The sequence below is a fragment of the Camarhynchus parvulus genome, chromosome 29 (assembly GCF_901933205.1).
Source record: "Camarhynchus parvulus chromosome 29, STF_HiC, whole genome shotgun sequence".
NCBI classification, from domain to species: Eukaryota; Metazoa; Chordata; class Aves; order Passeriformes; family Thraupidae; genus Camarhynchus; species Camarhynchus parvulus.
In genome coordinates, this window is record NC_044599.1 from 2025616 (window position 1) to 2048747 (window position 23132).

Here is a 23132-nt window from a genome sequence, read left to right on the forward strand (position 1 = left end):
TTCATGCCGGGCACGGGAAACCGGGAGGGCACCGGGTGATGCCGGGGGAACCAGGGTGGTGCTCTGGGATCAAACCGGGCCTGCCGTGGGCATCTCCGGACCCAAAACACACCCGGTCCCGGCTCGTTCCCCCTCTCCCCCTCCGGTTTTGGGGCCGGTGTCCTGGCCCGGGACCCCCCTCTCCCCCAGGTCCTGGCCCGGGATGTGCCCCGGTGATCTGTCCCGGGACCCCCACCCCGGTCCCCTGGCTCGGGAACCGCCCCAGTCCTGGCCTGGGACCCCTCTCCCCCGGTCTCCTGGCCCGGGACTCCCCTCTCCCTGGTGTCCTAGCCCAGGACCCCCGCCCCGGTGTCCTGGCCCGGGATCCGCCCCGGTTCTGTCCCGGGACCCCCGCCCCGCTCCCGCCGCCCTCACGTGTCGCGTTCCCGCCGCGCCGCCCCCACGTGACCCTAGGAAGGCGTGGTCGCTCTCTGCGTGAGTGACTACGAGCTGAGCCAATCACTCGTGAGAACGCCCCCGTCCTCGCCGCTGATTGGCGGGCGGGCGGGCCAGTGAGGAGGCGGGGCGGGCGCACGGCGCGGCAGCGCGGAGGCCGCGGCGGCAGAGAGGTAAGATGGCGGCGGCGCCTTCTGCTCACAATGGGGCCCGGTGTGCTCCTCAGCGCGGCTCCTGAGCTCTCCTCCAGGGCTCGTCTGTCCTGCACCGTCCCGGGGGCGGGTTTCCTCTCGCTCTCCGCTCCGGTAGCGCTTCCTGGGCGCCCCTCAGGGGTGCCCCTCACGCCCGCCGCCCTCGGACAAAATGGCGGCGCCTGGGCGGCGGGAGCGCGCATGCGCGGGAGCGCGGCGGCAGAGCACGTGCGCGGGCGGGAGAGCGCCGGGACAGGCACCGGGAGAGAGATTGGGATGGACCGGGATATACCGGGATGGGCGCCGGGAGAGAGGCTGGGATGGACCGGGATATACCGGGACGGGCACCGGGAGAGAGACTGGGATGGACCGGGATATACCGGGATGGGCACCGGGAGAGAGACTGGGATGGACCGGGATATACCGGGACAGGCACCGGGAGAGAGACTGAGATGGACCGGGAGAGAGACTGGGATAGATCAGGATGGGCACCGGGAGAGAGACTGGGATATACCGGGAGAGAGACTGGGATGGACCGGGATATACCGGGATAGATCAGGATGAGCACCGGGAGAGAGACTGGGATGGACCGGGATGGGCACCGGGAGAGAGGCTGGGGTGGACCCTTGTAGATCAGGATGGGCACCGGGAGAGAGACTGGGATGAACCGGGATATACTGGGATAGAGGCGGGGATAGATCAGTGTTGGCACCGAGATAAACCCGGGGATAGACCGGGATGCGCACTGGGGGACACCGGAATAGAGCGGGATGAGCACCAGAAAGGAGCGGGATAGAGCGTGGTTGGGGCTGCATGGGCACCGGGGATGCCCCGGTACGGAGGCGTGCACGGACACAGGCGGCGGGGCAGGACACCGGGACACATGGGGATAGAGGCGCTGGGAGCACCCAGGAGATGCACTGAGGGTTCATTGGGACAAGAGGATCCCCCCCGGATTCCTGCAGGGCTAAAATCTCCCTCCAGCATGATTGGCAATTACCTCCATAGGAGCAGCCTCATCTTCTGCTGAAGGACTCAGATTTGGATTCAAATTCTTTCCCGCTGCTACTTTTCTTTGTTATCACCGTTTTATTCCCCTGCTTCCCTTGCTCTGCAGCGTCGGCATGAACAGGATCCGCATTCACGTGTTGCCGACGAGCCGGGGCCGCCTGACCCCGGTGCCGCGGCCTCAGGAGCCGCTGGCCTGCTCCTTCAGCCCCCGGCCCTGCTCCCAGCCCCGCCTGGAGGGGCAGGAATTCTGCATCAAGCACATCCTCGAGGACAGGAATGCTCCCTTCAAACAGTGCAGCTACGTGTCCACCAAGAACGGGAAGCGTTGTCCCAACGCTGCTCCCAAACCTGAGAAGAAGGATGGGTGAGTGGCTTTTCCTCCTGGTTTTCCAATTCTAAATTCTATGGAATTAAAACGGGGGGAGGTTTTATTCTTTGTCTTCCCTTTTGAAGGAATGACTGTGTCAGGGGGGATTTAGACTGGATTTTGGGAAAAGGTTCTTCCCCCAGTTGAGCAGCTCCTCAGGGCAGTGGTGACACTCACAGCCCTGCCAGAGCCCAAGGAGTGTTTGGATAATTCACCCAAGAACATGGTGGCATTTTGGGATGTCCTGTTTAAGGCCAGGAGTTGGACTTGATGATCCTTGTGTGTCCCTTTCAGGATACTCCATGATTCTTCTCTTTCAGCTGCTGCATTTGGGTTACCTCTGAGAAGCATCTCCCTTTTTTCCAAAATGTTTTTAAGCTGGAGAAAGACTCCATGGAATTATTTGGGGACTGTGGGCTGTGCCCTGACCCAGCAGAAGGTGGCTGCAGTGCTCCAGGCCCTGCCCTGGATCTGTGTGTGCAGTCCCTCCCTCATCCCAGCACATCCTGTGCCAGGGCATAATCCCCAGAGCAGCCACTCAGATCCCTCTGGAGCTTTGGCCTGGTTGTGCTGCCGCTTCCCTTAGGCCTTTAAAATGCTCAAGGGGTGGAACAGTTGTGGATGATAGAGCACAGATTCCTGACTGGAGCATTGCTTCCAGGATTTACTGGGGTGTGGGCAGTGGTTGTCTCCACCCTGGTCCCTGTGCTAGAAAATGTGGGGAAGGCAGAGTCCAGTGAGAACATTTGGAAGGAGAAGAGCTCAAAAACTCACCCACCTCACTGTCTTTAACCAAAAGCTCTTTTTACTCCCTGCTGCTGGTGCCAGAGGTGATGTTGCCACAGTGGTGGGTGGCATCTCAGCATTCCCAGACTGGACCTGCTGTGAGAGATTCCAGGTGCCAGGTGCCTTGCTCAGGTGAAACCCTGCATCCAGAGCTGCCTCCAGAGCTCAGGAAGCTTTTCCTGAACCCCCAGCTCAGGGAAAAAAATGGAGCAGTAGGAATAAGTCCAGAGATGAACATGGAGCAGCTCTCTTAGAAGGAAAGGCTGAGAGAATTTGGATTGTTCTGGAGAAGAGAAGCTCAGAGGTGACCTTATTGTGGCTTTACAGTGCCTAAAGGAGCTGCAGGAAAGATAGATTATTTTCAAGGGGTGGAAGGGATGAATGGCTTCCCACTGCCAGGGGGCAGGCCTAGGTGGGATATTTGGAACAAATTTCTCCCTGTGAGGCTGGGGAGGCCTTGGAATGGATTTTCCAGAGAAGATGTGGCTGCTCCTGGATCCCTGGAAGTGTCCAAGGCCAGGTTGGACAGGGCTTGGAGCCACCTGGGGTAGTGGAAGGTGTTCCTGCTCATGGCAGAGGTGGAACTGGATGATCTTTACATTCCCAACCAATCCAAAGCATCCTGGGAGTCTGAAAATGCAGGAATGTGGAAAGTTTGGGGAGCTATTCTAGGATTGGTGGCTGCTTCTTTGGAGTGGCTGTGCTCATTTAAATGCCTTTAGAGGCCTCTTAAAAAGAGGATTCCCCCCCCCCCCACTTTCTCTGGCAGGAGGAAAACATGAAGATTTTAATCCCCGGATTATTGTGGCATTATCGTGCATTTAAACCAACACAGCTCAGAGCCTCAGGAATGCACTGAGGCAAAAGCAGAGCAGCAGGATCCAGGGGAGCTGCTCCTGTCAGTGTCCCCTCAGAATTTGGGTGCTCCTGAGGCTGCTGAGCTCTGCTGTTGGAGGCAAACCTGGGCTGTGATTTGGTGTTTTGTAGCCACATTTCTCTTCACAGAGAAAAGCAAGGCCCAATTGTTCCCAAGAATATTTCTGGGATTCACATTCTCTGAACCTCAGAGGAAGGAAAAACAATTCTTACCGTTTGCTGTGCCTGTGTTTGTGCAAAAGTAGAATGCAACATGGAGATTGTTTACCCGAAGTGATGATGTTTTGTTTTCTTGGCCTATCAGGGCTGTGTGTGTGTGTGTGTTGTGACAGTCACGAGTTTCAGAATGTTGTGTGCAAGGGTTGAGTGCTTGGCACATTCAGTTTAGATGTAATGTAAAATAGTACAGGATATTATAGTATAGAATATTTAAGTGTATATACTATATATAGCAACTACTATATATATAGTATACTATATATAGTATAACCCTATATATAATATATAGTATATATATAGTATATACTATATATCATATACTACATATATAGTATACTGTATATAGAATATGAATATTTAGTATATAGTATAGAATATTATAGTACATGTTTATATATATCATATGTAGTAATATATAGAATATATAATAGTATATGTGTATATATAGTGTATATATAGCATGTATATAGTATAGAATATTATAGTATATAGTATATATATGTCTTATATAGTATAGTATATGTATATATATGTCTTATATAGTATAGTATATCTTATATATATCTTATATAGTATAGTATATTATAGTATAATATAATATAGTATATACTATACTATAATATTATAATATAGTATAATAAAGTAATTAATTAGCCTTCTGATATCGATGGAGTCCTCCTCATCATTCCTCCTTGGTTTAGATGTAATGTAATATAGTATAGTATAATATATATAGTGTGTGTATATATATAGTATAATATATATAGTGTGTATATATAGTATATACTATATATATAGTATACTATATATAGTATAACCCTATATATATAGTAAACCCCATATATATAATATATAGTATAATTATAGTATAGTATAATATATATAGTATATATAGTGCTATAAATATAATATATAGAATATAATATATGTATATATATTGTAGTATGTAGTGTAGTATATATTATATATAGTGTAGTATACTATATATACTATATATATAGTATATACTACATTTATGTCGTGTATATATAACATATATACATATATATAGTATATATAGTGTATATATACTATATGTATATACTATATATATGGAGTATATACTACACTATAATATAGTATAGTATAATAAAGTAATTAATTAGCCTTCTGATATCAATGAAGTCCTCCTCATCATTCGTCCTCCATCATTCCTCCTCTTCATTCCTCCTCCTCAGCACAGCTATACTGTTTGGTGATGGTGGAGGGATTCCAGCAGCAGCAGCTTGGGAGACCAGGCTGGGGAGGAGTGGGGGCTCAAATCAGCTTTTACCTTCTTCCTACCCAAATTCCTGCACGATGCTGAGCCCTGCTTTGTCCCACAGCACCTCGTTCTGCGCGGAGCACGCCCGGCGCAACGCGCTGGCGCTGCAGGCTCAGGTGAAGAAATCCAACCCTGGGCCCGTGGGTGAGACCCTGCTGTGCCAGCTGAGCTCCTATGCCCGGGCAGAGCTGGGCAGCCAGAGCGCCGAGAGCAGCCGCAGCGAGGCCAGCCGCATCCTGGGTGAGCTCTGAGCCCCTTGCCTTGAGCTTTTAGCCTCTGGTTTTTACAAATCCTGCGCGGGTACTTGTTGTTGGGTTTTCTGGGTCTGGATTGCAGGTACTTGAGACAGTAATTCGTGTTCAGACTCAAGTGTTTATTATTTCTTATCAGAAAAACAGCCTCACTGCTGTGAGTTCAGCAGCAAGGCACAAAATGGCCAACAGTCTCTTGTTCCAAGGTCTTTTAAGACTAAACTATCCAATTAAGAGCTGACACCTAGATTTTCCCTTTTAACCCAAGAACTGATCCCAAAGAACTGATCCCCTTTTGGCACCTGGATTATTTTCCCTTTTAACCCAAGAACTGATCCCAAAGAGCCCCCAATGCCGACTGGAATTCTGTGGTTCCTGGGGGGGCACAGGCTTCATTCCCAGTGTGTTCTGGAATTCTGTGGTTCCTGGGAGGGCTGAAGCATCATTCCCAGTGTGTTTTGGTTGTTCTGGTTGTTCCAAACTGGGAGGTTTCCTGTTGTTTCCTGCTCCATGTCCCTCACTCAGAGTTTTGGGGTGGAAAATTCCCTCTGTTCATGAGGCAGAGCCTGCTCAGCTCCGTGGGGCTGAGCTCCAGGGTGTCCCTGGCCATCCTGGGGTGTGGGCCAGGGTGTCCCGTCACTCTGCTGCTGTGTCTTGCAGACGAGGACAGCTGGAGTGACTGCGAGCAGGACCCTGTCACCGTGGAACAGACGTGGCGTGGGGACCCTGACAGTGAAGCTGACAGCATCGACAGCGACCAGGAAGATCCCCTCAAGTAGGCTGGGGGAGTAGTTAAATTTATATTTTGGGAGGGCTCAGCCTGGAACCCAGACTCTTCAGAAAAAACCCACGGGATCCCCAGACCCTTCAGGGATCAGCCCTGAGAGACCCTCACATCCTTTAGGGTCTCATCCCTGAGGGACCCCCAGACTCTTGAGCAGAAAAAACCATGGGATCCTCAGACCCTTCAGGGATGAACCCTGAGGGGCCTCCACACCCTTTGGTGGTTTATTCCTGCAGGACCCCCAGACTCTTCAGCAGCCCCAGACCCTTCAGGGATCAACCCTCAGGGACCCCCACACCCTTTGGGGGGATCAGTCTCCAGGAACCCCCCCAAACAGACCCTATTTCCCTGGGTTTTCCAGGCATGCTGGTGTGTACACAGCTGAGGAGGTGGCTCTGATCATGAGGGAGAAGCTGATCCGCCTCCAGTCCCTCTACATCGACCAGTTCAAGCGGCTCCAGCACCTCCTGAAGGAGAAGAAACGCCGTTCCTGCACAGCAGGAAGGGAGAGCACGAGGCCATCGGTGAGCCTAGACCTCCTGCCTGAGGATGGGCACAGAAATCTGCTAAAAATGGGGGATTTGGGCCTTTCTAGAGGCAGATTTCAGAGCAGGGTAAGGGGAGGGTTCCACACTCAGTGTTTCATTGAGGAGATGGGGAAGTGGATGGAGCACAAGGAGAAGGATCTGGAGAACTGGGATGGGGCTGAGCCTGGAGAAAAGGGAGCTCAGGTGGGACCATCTCACTCTGTAACTCCCTGACAGGAGAGTGCAGCCAGATGGGGGTCAGGTATCGACGATATTGATGGAGTCCTCCTCATCATTCCTCCTTTGTTTAGATATATTGTAATATAGTATAGAATATATACAGTATAGTATAGTATAATATAGTGTATATACAGTACTATATATAGTATATAGAATATATACAGTATAGAATATTATATGGTATACTATATATAGTATGTACTATATATAGTATATACTATATATATAGTATACTATATATAGTATAACCCTATACATATATAATTATAGTATAATTATAGTATAGTATAATATATATAGTGTATATATAGTACCATATATATAGTATATAGAATGTATAGAATATCATAGTACGTGTGTATATATATAATATATATAGTATATAGTATAGTATATTATAGTATAATATAGTATGTGCTATACTATATATATAATCTATATACTATATATAGGTACTGTATATATAGATACTATACTCTATATATACTATATATAGTATATATATAGTATATACTATATATAGATATATATAGTAAATATAATATATATAGTATAGAATATCATTGTATATGTATATAATATAGTATATGTATGTAATATAATATTCTATACTATATACTATATATATTATATGCATATACTATGATATTCTATACTATATATAATATATATAGTATAGAATATCATAGTATGTGCATATAATATATAGAATATCATAGTATATGCATATAATATATACAGTATATAGTATAGTATATTATAGTATAATACAGTATATGCTATACTATAATACTATAAATAGTGTAATATATCTGCTCCCACGGAAAAACAAGACAAAAGGAAATGGCCTCAAACTGTGCCAGGGGAGGTTTGAGGTGGGCAGCAAGAGGATTTCTGTATGGAAAAGGTGGTCAGGCATTGGAAATGCCCAGGGAGGTGTTCGGTGAACAGCTGGACATTGCACTCAGTGCTCTGATCTGCTTGGCAAGGTGGGGATCAGTCACAGGTTGGACTCTGATCCCGGAGAGCTCTCCCAGCCTGAGTGATTCCATGATTCTGTGCTGGTCCTGTGCCCAGAGATCCCTATCACTGCAGTTCCAAAGCTTGTGCATTTCTTTGCTCTTCAGAGCTTGCAGCGTTGGCAGGAAATGAGCTATAATGGTAATTCTGAGACAAAAGTGCTTATTTTGTACTGGGATTTCCTGTTTTTTCCTTTTACGAACAAAAAATATTCATCCATAAGGCCCTTGGTGTGTGGACAGGAGCTGGTTCCAGTAACACCAGTGCTGCTGTACTGGCTTATTCCTCCTTAGCAGCTTTCCCTCTGCCTCTGCTGGCATTCTCTCTATGCAGAGCGTGCTTTTGAAAGCAGGAATTCCCAGTTCAACAGAGGCAAAACCGAGTTGTGTAACCGATCCAAAGTATTGCAGAGCAAAGGGCTCTTTTTTTCCAGCATCATCCTTTAATAGCTCATCCTGGAAAACGCCATAATTCAGCTCAGGCTCAAGTAAAAATAACCAGGAGTTTGGTACATACCAATTTTGCAGAACTCTTTTTAGCAAATGAGGCAGAGAAAAGCAGATCCTGAGCGTTGCCCTGTAATTACACCAGGAATGCTGGCAGGAAGCTTCCAGAACTCGCACAGGAGTGCCCTGGAATTTGACAAATTTCTATTCTGCTGAAATCACAATGCACAGGAGCGGCTTGAATTATTTTTAAAGGAGATTTTAAAAATACTCTGTGGGTTCCTGGTGGTCCAGGAGAGGTCAGGATGAATTTTGGGACGGAACCTGCACCGCCAGGCGTCACCCAAAGCTGGTGCTGCGGATGGAGCCCTCAAATCCCCCAAATCCAGGCAGATTTCCTGACTTTTCCTTTATTCCTGCAGGGAGCAGCCTCCTGACAGGGCCAGAGGGGCTGATGGCCAAGGAGAGGGAGAACCTGAAGAGGCTCAAGTGCCTCCGGCGTTACCGGCAGCGCTACGGCGTGGAGGCTCTGCTGCACCGGCAGCTCCGCGAGCGCCGCGTCCTGGCCACCGACGGCGCGGCCCAGCAGGTCCGTGGGGACGTCCTGGAGGGCTCTGTCCTCTCCTGTCGTTCTGGGAGTGACCCCAGGCCTGGCAGATTGTCCCATGGAACGCCCTTCCTGCAAGGGTGCCGCTCTGCTGGGGTTGGAGAAGCTTCTGGGGTTGGAGATTCTGGATCTGTGGTAGCTCCTGTCCTTCCTGCAAGGCTCTTGTAGCCCCTGTAGGAGTTCTTGGGTTTGTAGGAGCTCCTGGGGTTGTTGTGGGAGCTCTTGGGTTTGGAGGAGCTCCTGGAATCGTTGTAGGAGCTCTTGGGTTTGTAGGAGCTTCTGGGGTCATTGTGGGAGCTCCTGGGTTTGGAGAAGCTCCTGGGGTCATTGTGGGAGCTCTTGGGTTTGTAGGAGCTTCTGGGGTTGTTGTGGGAGCTCTTGGGTTTGGAGAAGCTCCTGGGGTTGTTGTGGGAGCTCCTGGGGTTGTTGTAGGAGCTCTTGGGTTTGGAGGAGCTCCTGAGATCATTGTGGGAGCTCTTGGGTTTGGAGGAGCTCCTGAGATCATTGTGGGAGCTCTTGGGTTTGGAGGAGCTCCTGAGATCATTGTGGGAGCTCTTGGGTTTGGAGAAGCTCCTGGGGTTCATGTAGGAGCTCTTGGGTTTGGAGAAGCTTCTGGAGTCATTGTGGGAGCTCTTGGGTTTGGAGAAGCTCCTGGGATCGCTGTGGGAGCTCTTGGGTTTGTAGGAGCTCCTGGGGTTTTATGGGAGCTCTTGTCTTTAGAGAAGCTCCTGGGGTCATTGTGGGAGCTTCTGGATCTGTGGTAGCTCCTGTCCTTCCTGCAAGGCTCTTGTAGCCCCTGTAGGAGCTCTTGGGTTTGTAGGAGCTCCTGGGGTTGTTGTGGGAGCTCTTGGGCTTGGAGAAGCTCTTGGGCTTGTTGAGGGAGCTCTTGGGTTTGTAGGAGCTTCTGGATCTGTGGGAGCTCTTGGGTTTGGCGAAGCTTCTGAGGTTGTTGAGGAGCTCCTGGGGTTGTTGTAGGAGTTCCTGGGGTTGTTGTGGGAGCTCTTGGGTTTGGAGAACCTTCTGGGGTTGTTGTAGGAGTTCCTGGGGTTGTTGTAGGAGCTCTTGGGTTTGTAGGAGCTCCTGGGGTTTTATGGGAGCTCTTGTCTTTAGAGAAGCTCCTGGGGTTGTTGGAGCTTCTGGATCTGTGGTAGCTCCTGTCCTTCCTGCAAGGCTCTCGTAGCTCCTATAGAAGTTCTTTGGTTTGAAGAAACTCCTGAGGTTGTTGAGGGAGCTCTTGGGTTTGGAGAACCTTCTGGGGTTGTTGTGGGAGCCCCTGGGGTTGGAGAAGCTCCTGGGGTTGTTGAGGTTTGTGGGAGCTTCTAGATCTGTGGTAGCTCCTGTGTGTGCAAGAGCTCTGAGGTCTGTGGGAGCTCTTGGTGTCCACACCTTGAATGCTGGGGTCGGTTTTGGGCTCCTTGCAGCAAGAAAGATTTTGAGGGTCAAATCCAGAGAAGGGAAAGGGACTGGAGCACAAGAAGGGTCTGGAAAACTCCTGAGGAATGAAGGAGCTGGGGGGGCTCATCCTGGAGAAAAGAGAGCTCAGGGTGTTTGGAGGCTTGAGGATTTTTGGGAGCTCACAGGTTGTGGAAGATCATGGGTTATGGAAGATCATGGGTTTGTCAAGGCTCTCAGGTTTTTGGGATCTCTTGGGTCTGTGGAAGCTCATGGGTTATGGGACCTCATGGGTTTGTCAAGGTTCTCAGGGTTTTTGGGGGCTCCTGGGTGTGTAGGAGCTCATGGGTTATGAAGATCATGGGTTTGTCAAGGTCTCAGGTTTTTGGGGGCTCCTGGGTCTGTAGGAGCTCACAGGTTGTGGAAGTTCATGGGTTATGGAAGCTCATGGGTTTGTCAAGGCTCTCAGGGTTTTTGGGATCTCTTGGGTCTGTGGAAGCTCATGGGTTATGGGACCTCATGGGTTTGTCAAGGTTCTCAGGGTTTTTGGGATCTCTTGGGTCTCTGGGAGCTCCTGCCTCTGAGTGAGTCCATTCCAGTGCCTAAAAGAGGCTCAATAAAAAAAGAGTGGGAGTTTTAAATAGGCATCCAGTGACAGGACAAGAGGAAATGGTTTTAAACTAAGACATGAGAGGTTTAGATGGGATATTGGGAACAAATTCCTCCCTGTGAGGGTGGGGAGGCCCTGGAATGGATTTCCCAGAGCAGCTGTGGCTGCCCTATCCCTCAAGTGCTCAAGACCAGGTTGGATGTGGCTTAGAGCAGCTTGGGACAGTGGAAAGTGTCCTTGCTGTGGGAAAAGGAGCTTTAAGGTGTCTCCCAACCCAAACCATTCCATGATTTCAGGCTCACACCACCCGCTCCAGCCAGCGCTGCTTGGCCTTTGTGGACGATGTGCGATGCTCCAACCCGTCCCTGCCGCTGACCCGGCACTGCCTCACACGTATCCTTTGATCCCAACCTCTCCCTGGGTGTTTTGCAGCAGTTTTCCCCCTGGCTGTGCCTCTTTTCTCCCTCCCTGGCCCTGAATCAAGGCCCTCGGTTTGCTGTAGCCGTTGGTTTCAAGCAGGAGCCCAGAGGAAATGTCTCCCCTGTCTGTTGGTGCTCCCATCCCATGGATCAGCCAATTCGTGTGGGAGCAACAAAAGTTTGGGCTGGGCTGGTCCCAGGGGTGCTCCTGTCGAGGTCTCCTGGGTCCAGAGCACCCAAACATCCCAAAGTGGGAATTTCACTTGGAAACAGAGAATCCAGGCAGGCCTGAGCTGAGGGGATGTGCATGGATCCCCTCCAGGGATGGGGATTCCACCTCCTTGAGCAGCTCTTCCAATGTCTGACCACCCTTTCCACGTAAGAAATTCCTCCTGATGAATTCAGAAATCCCTGATGAGCTCAGAAATTCCTCCTGATGAATTCAGAAATCCATGATGAATTCAGAAATTCCTCCTGATGAATTCAGAAATCCCTGATAAGCCCAAAAATTCCTCCTGATGAATTAAGAAATTCCTGATGAATTCAGAAATCCTCCTGATGAATTCAGAAATCCTCCTGGTGAGTTCAGAAATTCCTCCTGATGAATTCAGAAATTCTCCTGATAAATTCAGAAATTCCTCCTGATTAATTCAGAAATTCCTCCTGATGAATTCAGAAATCCTCCTGATGAGTTCAGAAATCCATGATGAATTCAGAAATCCGTGATGAATTCAGAAATTCCTCCTGAGGAATTCAGAAATCCATGATGAATTCAGAAATTCCTCCTGATGAATTCAGAAATTCCTCCTGATGAGCTCAGAAATCCCTGATGAGCTCAGAAATTCCTCCTGATGAATTCAGAAATCCTCCTGATGAATTCAGAAATCCCTGATAAGCCCAAAAATTCCTCCTGATGAATTAAGAAATTCCTGATGAATTCAGAAATCCTCCTGGTGAGTTCAGAAATTTCTCCTGAGGAATTCAGAAATCCTCCTGATGAATTCAGAAATCCCTGATAAGCTCAAAAATTCCTCCTGATCAATTCAGAAATCCTGCTGATGAATATATGGGATCAAGGATTCCCCAGTATGGGATCACCCCCAAATATGGGATTAAGGATCCCCCAATATGGGATCAAGGATTCCCCAGTATGGGATGACCCCAAATATGGAATCAAAGATTCCCCAGCTCAGGGATGACCTCCAATAGGAGATCAAGGATTCCCCAATATGGGGTCAAGGATCCCCCAATATGATATCAAGGATCCCCAATATGAGGTCAAGGATCCCCCAATATGGGATCAGGGATCCCCCAATATGGGATCAAGGATTCCCCAATATGGATCAAGGATTCCCCAATATGGGATCACCAAAAGGGTTAGGTATATGGGATCAAGGATTCCCCATATGGGATCCAATATGGTCAGGATCCCCAATATGGGATTAAGGATCCCCCAATATGGGATGAGCCCAATATGGGATCAAGCATCCCCCAGCTCAGGGATTTGTGGGAGGTGCTGGGTTTGTGTGAGCTCTTGGGGTTATCAGAGTTCCTGTGTCTTTTGGAACTCTGGGTTTGTGGGAATTGCTGGGTTTGTGAGAGCTCCTGGGTCTGCAGGAGCTCCTGAGTTTTTGGGACCTCTTGGGTCTTGAGGAGTTTTCAGATTTCTTGGGAAATTCTGCATTTTTTAGAGCCCTTGGGGTTTTTTTTCCCTGGAGTTCTCGTACTTCCCCAGCCCTATGCAGGGAGCAGGAGCTGGAAGCTGCCTTTGTTTCTCTCTAACCACCAAAGACCTCAAAACAAAACCAGGAGAAATCCCATAAAACAGCCAGAGAAGCTGCTGCTGGCAGCTGGTGCTCCGGGGAGGGAGGGAAGAGCTGGGTCTGCCTCTCAGTGACACAAACAAGCTTTTCCTGGGGCAGCTGATAACATCTGATAACATCTGTGGCTTTTCTGGAGCTTCTGGGGCTCTGTTTGTTTCCAGGAGCTGGATTGTTTGTGACAGGGCATTAAAGGGATGGGGGAAAGCTGGGAGGTTCCAGATGGAGCCTGGGGTTTTTGTCCTCTTGGCAATCTGTGCTTTTGGCTACCAGTAAAGTCAGTGCTGGAGCTGGGAGTTGCTCCAGGAGATGAAAATCTGATTTCCCCACTCCCTGTTCCCTCACCACATCTTCCCTTGGGTGTCCCAGGTCCTTTTCTCTTGGTGGGCTCTGACTTTGCTGTCAGCCCGGATTCTGGCTCCCCACAGCCTGCCAGGAAGTGAATTCCTGAGAAATCCTTGGAGAAGGGAGGAGAGGAGGGAGGGGTGAATCTCAAACCCAGCCAGCTTTAAGAAACTGGCTTAAATTTGGTGTCTTTTCCCAATTTTATGTGGATTTGGGATTTTTTTTCCACCCACTCCCACACTGCTGTGTGAGGAAATTGCAGTTGGGATGATCCTGGTTGGAAGGGGATGGAAGAGGAGGAAAGGGTTGGAAGAAAAGGATGGGGATCAGAAGAGGAGAAAGAGAAATGGGAGAGGAGGAAGGAATAGGAAGAAAAGGTTGGAAGAAGTGAATGGGGATTGAAAAAGGGAAAGGATGAAAAGTATGGGGATCAGAAAAGGAGAAAGGGATGGAAGAGAAAGAGGTTGGAAGAAAAGGATGGGGATCAGAAGAGGAGAAAGGGATGGAAGAGGATGGGATGGGAAGAAAATGTTGGAAGAAGTGAATGGGGGTTCAAAAAGAGGAAGGGGTGAAAAGGGTGGGGATCAGAAAAGGAGAAAGAGAAATGGGAGAGGAGGAAGGGATGGGAAGAAAAGGTTGGAAGAAGTGAATGGGGGTTGAAAAAAAGGAAAGGATGAAAAGGATGGGGATCAGAAAAGGAGAAAGAGAAATGGGAGAGGAGGAAGGGATGGGAAGAAAAGGTTGGAAGAAGTGAATGGGGGTTGAAAAAAAGGAAAGGATGAAAAGGATGGGGATCAGAAAAGGAAAAAAAATGGAAGAAGAGGAAGGGATGGGAAGAAAAGATTGGAAGAAGTGAATGGGGGTTCAAAAAGAGGAAGAAAAGGATCAGGATCAGAAGAGGAGAAAGGGATGGAAAAAGAGGAAGAAATAGGAATAAAATGTTGGGAGAAGTGAATGGGGGTTGAAAAAGAGGAAGGTTGGAAGAAAAGGATGGGGATCAGAAGAGGAGAAAAGGATGGAAGAGGAGGAAGGGGTTGGAAGAAAAGGTTGGAAGAAGTGAATTGGGGTTGAACAAGAGGAAGGGGTGGGAAGAAGAGAAAGATTAAAAGAGGAGGAAAAGGAGGAGTGGAGTCAGAAGAGGAGGATGGGATGAGAATAGGGCTTGGAAGAAGAGGATGGGTGTGGGAAGAGGAAGAAGGGGTTGGGAGGTGATGGGTTCAGAGCAGGCTGGGTTCTCATCTGTAGCTCCTTTGCCTCTGGATCACTGTGCAAGTGTGATGCAATTGAAGCAGAGTTTCTGTTTGGGATTAAAGGCAGGAAATCCCATTTACACCTCTGGCAGGAACAGGTTTTCCACTGGGAAGGAAAACGCAGCGAGAAAATAGAAATAGCATGAGTAAAACGCTGGCTGGGGGAGAGGCATTGTGTGTGCTGGGATCTCCCTGCCCCTGGGGCTGGAGCTGCTCATTTCCCATGGATTTCTGCAAACAAAAGTTAATCCTGAGCCTTTGTGCCACCCAGCTGGGAATCTGAGTGGTTTCCAGGGATCCAGCCACATCTGCCAGCCCCCATGGTGGGGGGTTGTGGCTGTTGTCCCAGTTTTCCATCGTGGAAATGGTGTCACCCACATCCCTGGGCATTGGGGTGCAGCTCTGGCATCTGCATTCCTGATTTGGGGGAAATTGGGAGGGTTTAACACCATTTGTGGGGGAATTGGGAGCATTTCTCAGCGTTTATCCCCCTGGATCCCCAGTATGGGATCAAGGATCCCTCAGCTCAGAGATGACCCCCAGTATGGGATCCAGGATCCCCAAATATGGGATTAAGGATTCCCCAATATGGGATGACCCCCAGTATGGGATCAAGGATTCCTCAGCTCAGGGATAACCCCCAAATAAGGGATTGAGCATCCCCCAGCTCAGGGATAACCCCAAAATGGGATCAAGGATCCCTCAGCTCAGGGATGAGCCCCAATATGGGATCCAGGATCCCCGAATATGGGATCAAGGGTCCCCCAGCTCAGGGATCACCCCCAAATGGGATCAAGGATCCCCAAATATGGGATTAAAGATTCCCCAATATGGGGGATCCCCAAATATGGGATCAAAGATTCCCCAATATGGGATCAAGGATTCCCCAGTATGGGATCCAGGATCCCCAAATATGGGATTAAGGATTCCCCAATATGGGATGACCCCCCAGTATGGGATCAAGGATCCCCCAGCTCAGGGATAACCCCAAAATGGAATCAAGGATCCCCAAATATGGGATTAAAGATCCCCCAATATGGGATCAAGGGTCCCCCAGCTCAGGGATGATCACCAATATGGGATCAAGGATCCCCCAGTATGAGATAACCCCAAATATGGGATTAAAGATTCCCCAATATGGGATCAAGGATTCCCCAGCTTGGGGATGACCCCCAAATATGGGATTAAGGATTCTTCAGCTCAGGGATCACCCCCAAATAGGGGATTAAGGATCCCCCAACTCAGAGATGAGCTCCAGTATGGGATTAAGGATGTTTCAGCTCAGGGATGAGTCCCAGTATGGGATCAGGGATCCCCCAGCTCAGGAATGACCCTCAATATGAGATGACCTCAAATGTGGGATCAAGGATTCCCCAGCTCGGCATGACCCCCAATATGGGATCAAGGATTCCCCAGTATGGGATCACCCCAATTCTCTGCCTGTACCTCTGCTGCTTTCCTTGACCTCCTGTTCCCAGATATCTGCCAGGATACCAACCAGACCCTTTTCAAGCCTTGCCAGGGCTCTGAGGAGGTTCCCTGCAACAAGCCCGTGCCCGTGAGCCTGTCAGAGGAGCCCTGCTGCCCCCTGCACCTGCGGCTGCCCCCCCAGATGTACGTGCCAGAGCAGGTGCTGGCTGTGCCCCAGGAGCTGGGGGCAGCCCCCACGGAGCTGTACCTGAGTGCGGCCGAGCTGCAGCCCACCGAGAGCTTGCCCCTGGAATTCAGTGATGTAAGTGGCAAAGCTGGGAGTGCTTTCCAGGTCCCCGCTGCGGTGGGAGAGGAGGTTCTTCCAACCTTTTCTTCCCATCGCTTTCCTCTTCTTGCATTTCTCTTTCTCCCCTTCTGATCCCCATCCTTTTCTTCCCACCCCTTCCTGGTTTTGAACCCCCATTCACTGCTTCCAACCCTTTCCTCCTCTTCCACCTGAGAGCCCACCTGGGATGGGAGAGGACGTTCTTCCAACCTTTTCTTCCCATCCCTTCCTCTTTTTGAACCCCCATTCACTTCTTCCAACCTTTTCTTCCAACCCTTTCCTGCTCTTCCATTTCTCTTTCTCCTTTTCTCATCCCCATCCTTTTATTCCAACCTCTTCCTCTTTTTCAACCTCTTTCACTCTCTTCTCTCTTCACCCCTTCCTCTTTTTCAACCTCCATTCACTTCTCCCAACTTTTTCTTCCAACTCTTTCCTCTTCTTCCATCCCTTTCTCCCTTTCTGACCCCCATCTTTTTCTTCCCACCCCTTCCTTTTTTCAATCCCCATTCACTTCTTCCAACCTTTTCTTCCCATCCTTTCCTCCTCTTCCATTTCTCTTTCTCCTTTTCTTCCCACCCCTTCCTGTTTTTCAACCTCTTTCAATCTCTTTCTCTTCTTTTCACCCTTTCCTCTTTTTAAACCCCAATTCACTTCTTCCAAACTTTTCTTCCTATTCCTTCCTCCTCTTCCATCCTTTTCTCCTTTTCTGACCCCCATCTTTTTCTTTCCATCCCTTCCTCTTTTTCAATCCCCATTCACTTCTTCCAAACTTTTCTTCCAATCCCTCCCTCCTCTTCCATTTCTCTCTGATCCCCATCCTTTCCTTCCAACCCCTTCCTCTTTTTCAACCTCTTTCAATCTCTTCACCCTTTCCTCTTTTTAAACCACAATTCACTTCTTCCAAAGTTTTCTTCCTATTCCTTCCTCCTCTTCCATCCTTTTCTCCTTTTCTGATCCCCATCCTTTTCTTTCCATCCCTTCCTCTTTTTCAACCTCCATTCCCTTCTTCCAACCTTTTCTTCCAACCCTTTCCCTTCTTCCACCTGAGAGCCCACCTGGGATAGAAGATGAGGTTCTTCCAACCTTTTCTTTCCATCCCTTCCTCCTCTTCCATTTCTCTTTCTGATCCCCATCATTTTCTTCCCACCCCTTCCTCTTTTTCCACCTCCATTCCCTTCTTCCAACCTTTTCTTCCCACCCTTTCCCCTTCTTCCACCCGAGAGCCCATCTGCTGCATCCAGATCTGGGGTTCTGAGCACAGGAGGAGCTGCTGGAATGAGGCTGGGAGAGCTCTGGAGCCAGGCTGGGGATGTCCAAGCTGGAGAGGAGAAGGATCCAGGGACACCTTAGAGCCCTGCAGAGAGCTGGAGAGGGGTTTGGGACAAAGGATGGAGTGCCAGGACAAAGGGGAATGGATTCCAGTGCCTGAGCCAGGGTTAGATGGGATAATTTGAACAAATTTCTCCCTGTGAAGATCTCCCCAGATTTTTCCCTAGGAAGGCCTTGGAATGGATTTTCCAGAGAAGCTGTGGCTGCCACTGGATCCCTGAAAATGTCCAAGGCCAGGTTGGACAAGGCTTGAAGCCACCTGGGATAGTGGAAGGTGTCCATGTCCCTGTCCATGAATGATCTAGACATTCTAAAGCATCCTGGGATCTGTGAAAATGCAGGAATGTGAAAGGTTTGGGAGCTACTCCAGGCTTGGTGGCTGCTCCTTTGGAATGGCTGTGCTCTTTAAGAGCAGGGACCTCTTAAAAAGAGGATTTTATCCCCCCCACCCACACCCCCATTTTTTTCTGCCACGAGGAAAACATGAAGATTTTAATCCCCAGATTATTGTGCATTTAAAGCAACACAGCTCAGAGCCTCAGGAATGCACTGAGGCAAAAGCAGAGCAGCAAGATCCAGGGGAGCTGCTCCTGTCAGTGTCCCCTCAGAGTTTGGGTGCTCCTGAGCTCTGCTGTTGGAGGCAAACCTTGGATCTCCTTTGGAATTTGGTGATGGAGAAGGGAATTCCAACAGCAGGAGCTGGGTCAGATCAGATCCCAGCCCCTTTCTGTGCAAACACGAGGTGATTTTTTGGGGTTAGAAAGGAAAAACAAGACTGATTTCCCTCATCCTGTCCTTTGAGAGGGTTCTGAGCTCCCTCTGGAGCGCTGCAGATTCATGGAAGCTCCTGAGGGCATCTGTGTTGTGTCTCACCTCGTGCCGGGCTGGGGAGGCGCCGCTCCTGAGTCACAGGGATGTCACCCTCGTGTCAAACCCCCTTTGGAGCCAAAACAGATCCCAGCCTCTCCCGAATCCCAGCTTCTCACAAATCCCAGCCTCTCCTGAATCCCAGCCTCTCCTGAATCCCACCTTTTCCTGAATCCCAGCCTCTCCCGAATCCCAGCTTTTCCTGAATCCCAGCTTCTGCTGAATCCCAACCTCTCACAAATCCCAGCCTCTCCTGAATCCCACCCTCTCCTGAATCCCAGCTTTTCCTGAATCCCAGCTTCTCCTGAATCCCAGCCTCTCACAAATCCCAGCTTTTCTGAATCCAGCTTTGTGAATCATCCTCACAAGTGGGGACGTCTCCTGAGTCCCGCTTTTCTTGAATCCCGCCTCTCACAAATCCAGGTAGAAATGCCGGCTCTCCTGGGGTCTGAATGTGTGTGACATCCCAGGAGAGGGTGGGGATGTTCCAGATGTCCCCTGGAGTGTGTGTGACATCCTGGGGATGGTGGGGATGTTCCAGGTGTCCCCTGGAGTGTGTGTGACATCCAGGAGATGGGGGACTGCTCTGGGGGTCCCCATGAATGTGTGTGACATCCTGGAGAGCAGGGATTGCTCTGGGGGTCCCCAGGTGTGTGTGTATGACATCCTGGATTGCTCTGGGGGTCCCAAGTGTCCCCTGGAGTGTATGTGACATCCTGGGGAGGTGGGGATGTTCCAGGGGTCCCCAGGAATGTGTGTGACATCCTGGAGATGGGGGACTGATCTGGGGGTCCCCTGAATTGTGTGTGACATCCTGGATGGCTCTGGGGTGTCCCCAGTGTCCCCTGGAGTGTGTGTGACATCCTGGAGAGCAAGGTCTGGGGTCCAGGTGTGTGTGTCCTGGGGCTCTGGGGGTCCCCAGGAGTGTGTGTGACACCCTGGAGAGCAGGGATGGCTCTGGGGGTCCCCAGGTGTGTGTGTGACATCCTGGATGCAGGGATTGCTCTGGGGGTCCCCAGGTGTGTGTGACATCCTGGAGAGCAGGGATGTCTCAAGTGTCCCCCTGAAATGTGTGTGTGACATCCTGGAGAGCAGGGATGGCTCTGGGGGTCCCCAGGAGTGTGTGTGACATCCTGGATGGCTCTGGGGGTCCCCAGAAAGGTGTGATTGGACCCTGTCAGAGCCATTGCAGGTGCTGGAGGGACACTTTGGGGACAGCACATGGCGCTGGCCTCCAGCTGATGTGTCCCTCAGCAGTGCCAGCCGGGATCATGGCATTGCAGGAGGAGGAGGAGGAGGAGGAGGGCATTCCTGGGGTGTGTTCCTGCCCAGGCACCCCCTTGGCATGGTTCCCACTCCTCCTCCTCCTCCTCCCTGCCTTCCTCCTCCCTTTCCTGCCACTCCAGAGCCTCCTCAGCCCCCTCCTCCTGTTGAGCTGTGTTTTCCCTGCCAGGACCTGGACGTGGTGGGCGATGGGATGCAGTGCCCCCCGTCCCCTCTGCTCTTTGACCCTTCTGTGAGCCTGGATCCATCCCTGAGGGACATGGCCGAGGCTCCCATCGACATCCTGGCCCTGGAGGAGCCCGACAGGGGCAGCTCCTGCACCCCCCTGATCCCTGCAGCCCAGGGCTCTGCCCAGGTATGGCCGGGTGGCACTGATCCCCCCACCCTGGGATGGGTTCTTCTCTTCCCTCCTCTTCCTCCCACTCAGCAGCTCCAGAGCCTGGGTGTGCCCGTGGTCTGGGTGGCATTAGGAGTGCCAGGGTGGCGGTGGCAGCCCCTGAGGTGGCTCTGTGGGTGGCACCCTCGTCCTGGGGATGTCTGGGACAATGGGGATGTCTGGGATGCCCTTGGAACCTCTTAATCCCAGCTTGGGGGGGTTTAAAGGAGTTGTTTCCCAGCCCAGGGGTTCTCCTTTCTTCCTTGGAGTCTTAATGTTCATTTTCACTGGGATAACTGAAATTTGTTCCTCTCATTTTGTTTGGTGCCTGGGGCTTCTTTGGAGTGTCCCCACAGGGCTGGGGTGTCTTTACTGGTCCTGTATGTTGTGAGAGCCAGAGTTTTTGGGGTGGGTTACACATCCCAGTGGTTCTCCTTTCTTCCTTGGAGTCTTAATTTTCACTGGGATAACTGAAATTTATTGACTGAAATTTGTTCCTGGCATCCTCTCTGGAGCCTGGGGCTTCTTTGGGGTTGAATGTTTAGAGCCTGGAGCTTCTTGGGGTGGAGTCTTAATTTTCACTGGGATAACTGAAATTTATTCCTGTCATCCTTGTTGGAACTTGGGGTTTCTTTGGGGTGTCCCCAGACAGGTGATGTCACCCACTCTTCTGTCATGGCTCCAAGTTTTGGGGTGGGGTGGCCACATCCCAGTGGTTTTCCTTTCTTCCTTGGAGTCTTAGTTTTCATTTTCACTGGGATAACTGAAATTTGTTCCCGTCTGGAACCAGGAACAAATTTGTTCCTGAAACTGAAATTTGTTTCTGGCATCCTGGCTGGAACTTGGGGCTTCTTTGGGGTGTCCCCACAGGCACAGGGGATGTCACCCACTGTCCTGTCACGGTGTAAAAGCCAGATTTTGGGGTGGGGAGGGGCTCTGACTGAAGACCCCCAGTTTTTCTGTAGCTGTTGGTTTCAAGCAGGAGCCCAGAGCAAAATCCCTCCCGGTCTGTTGGTGCTCCCACCCCGTGGAGTTCCCAGTTCGTGTGGGAGTGACACTGCCCGCCCCAGGCTGGCTCCCAGCACCCCCTGCCACGTCCCTGTGCTGTCCCAGCAGTGTCACCTCCCTTTGCAGCCCCAGGAGCAGCAGCAGCCACAGGGAACGGCCTCGACCAGCCCAGCCAAGGGAGCCAACGGGAGCCTGGAGCCGGGAGCTGTGGGCTGAGCCCGGTGTGGGACCCTCAGCGTGGGACCTGGGGGGGCTGGAGAGCTGCTCCAGTGCCAGGAGGAGCTGCAGCTCCAGCTCTGCTGATTCTGCAACCACAGAAACCCCAAAACACCAGGATGGGGCTCCAGACCCTCCCAACCTCTATGGGGATGGAATGGCCACAGGGATTGGGAAATCACCAAATTCTGGGGAACAGAAATCATCGGGGACACGGAGGACCTGGGGGCTGGAGTTCTGGAGGACCCAGAAACCCCAACCCCAAAAACCCCCCCCCCCCCCTCCTTTTCTCTCTGTGGGGGTGGAGCAGCCACGTGGGGACCTGGGGGGCTTTGAGATCTTGCTCCAGTGCCAGGAGGAGCTGCAGCTCCAGCTCTGATGATTCTGCAACCACAGAAACCCCAAAAACCCCAGGATGGGGCTCCAGACCTTCCTGTCCTCCGTGGGGATGGAGCAGCCACGGGAGGGAAATCCCCAAATTCTGGGGAACAGAAATCCCCAAATTCTGGGGAACTGAAATCCCCAAATTCTGGGGAACAGAAATCCCCAAATTCTGGGGAACAGAAATCCCCAAATTCTGGGGGTCTCTGCCACACCCTGGTGGGTGGGGGGGCTGATGTGGCCCTGTGAGGTTTTGGGGGGACAGAGGTTCCATTCTGTGGGTGTCCCCCCCATAATAAAGCGATGGAGGTGGGTGCTCGGTGTCCTTGTGTTGTGATGAGCCCGGGATTTGGGGTGTTTGGGGTTCCCTAGGGAGTGTTTGGGGTGTCCTGGGGGGTGTTTGGGGCTGGTTAGGGTGTCCTGGGGGATGTTTGGGGGTGTCCTGGGGTTTTTGGGGTTCCCTGAGGTGTTTGGGGTGCCCTGGGGGGTCTCGGTGTCCTGAGCAGGGTGTTTGGGGCTGGTTGGGGTTCCCTGTGGGATGTTTGGGGTGTCCTGGGGTGTTTGGGGTTCCCTGAGGGGGGTTGTGGTCCCTGGGGTTTTGGGGGTTCCCTGGGGGGTTTTTGGGGTTCCCTGGGGTTTGGGGTTTGGGGGTGTTTGGGGTTCCCTGGGGGGGTCTCGGTGTCCCCGGTCCCGGACCCCGCTGCTGTCAGACCCGATCGCTGCTGTTGCGGGGGGGGGTCCCTTTGGGGTCTCCCGTTATTCCGGTTCGGCTGCCGTGGGGGCGGGACACGCTCGGGGGGGGGGGGCTCCGTGGGGTTCGGTCGGTCCGGTCCCGATCCCCGGTACCCCACCGGAGGCTCGGTACCGATTCCCGCCGGGAGGGGCGGCGGTACCGGCTCCGTTTCGGGCGGGTCCGGTGATCACGGGAACGGGGGCGGGGGATGCCCGGGGCTCGGATTGGCGGCGGCGGGGGCGCAGGGCGGGGCCGGCCCGGTGCAGCCATGACGTCACCGCCG

The 23132-nt window shown here is 51.2% G+C and overlaps 1 protein-coding gene and 2 non-coding genes across 3 annotated transcripts; all 3 read left to right on the plus strand.

The window, feature by feature from the left end:
• Window positions 1-567: 567 nt before the first annotated feature.
• Window positions 568-21899, plus strand: KANSL2 (KAT8 regulatory NSL complex subunit 2). Its single transcript, XM_030967289.1, is given in 11 exon segments — window positions 568-608; window positions 1744-2001; window positions 5250-5428; window positions 6100-6214; window positions 6585-6709; window positions 6712-6747; window positions 8879-9045; window positions 11362-11458; window positions 16378-16631; window positions 20305-20490; window positions 21646-21899. Coding segments are annotated over 10 exon segments (1500 nt in total). The 5' UTR covers window positions 568-608; window positions 1744-1750; the 3' UTR covers window positions 21736-21899.
• LOC115914675 lies at window positions 11534-11662 on the plus strand. The gene has a single exon (XR_004061439.1). It is a non-coding gene; the product is annotated as a small nucleolar RNA SNORA2/SNORA34 family (small nucleolar RNA).
• On the plus strand, window positions 21442-21571 carry LOC115914676. The gene has a single exon (XR_004061440.1). It is a non-coding gene; the product is annotated as a small nucleolar RNA SNORA2/SNORA34 family (small nucleolar RNA).
• Window positions 21900-23132: the final 1233 nt, after the last annotated feature.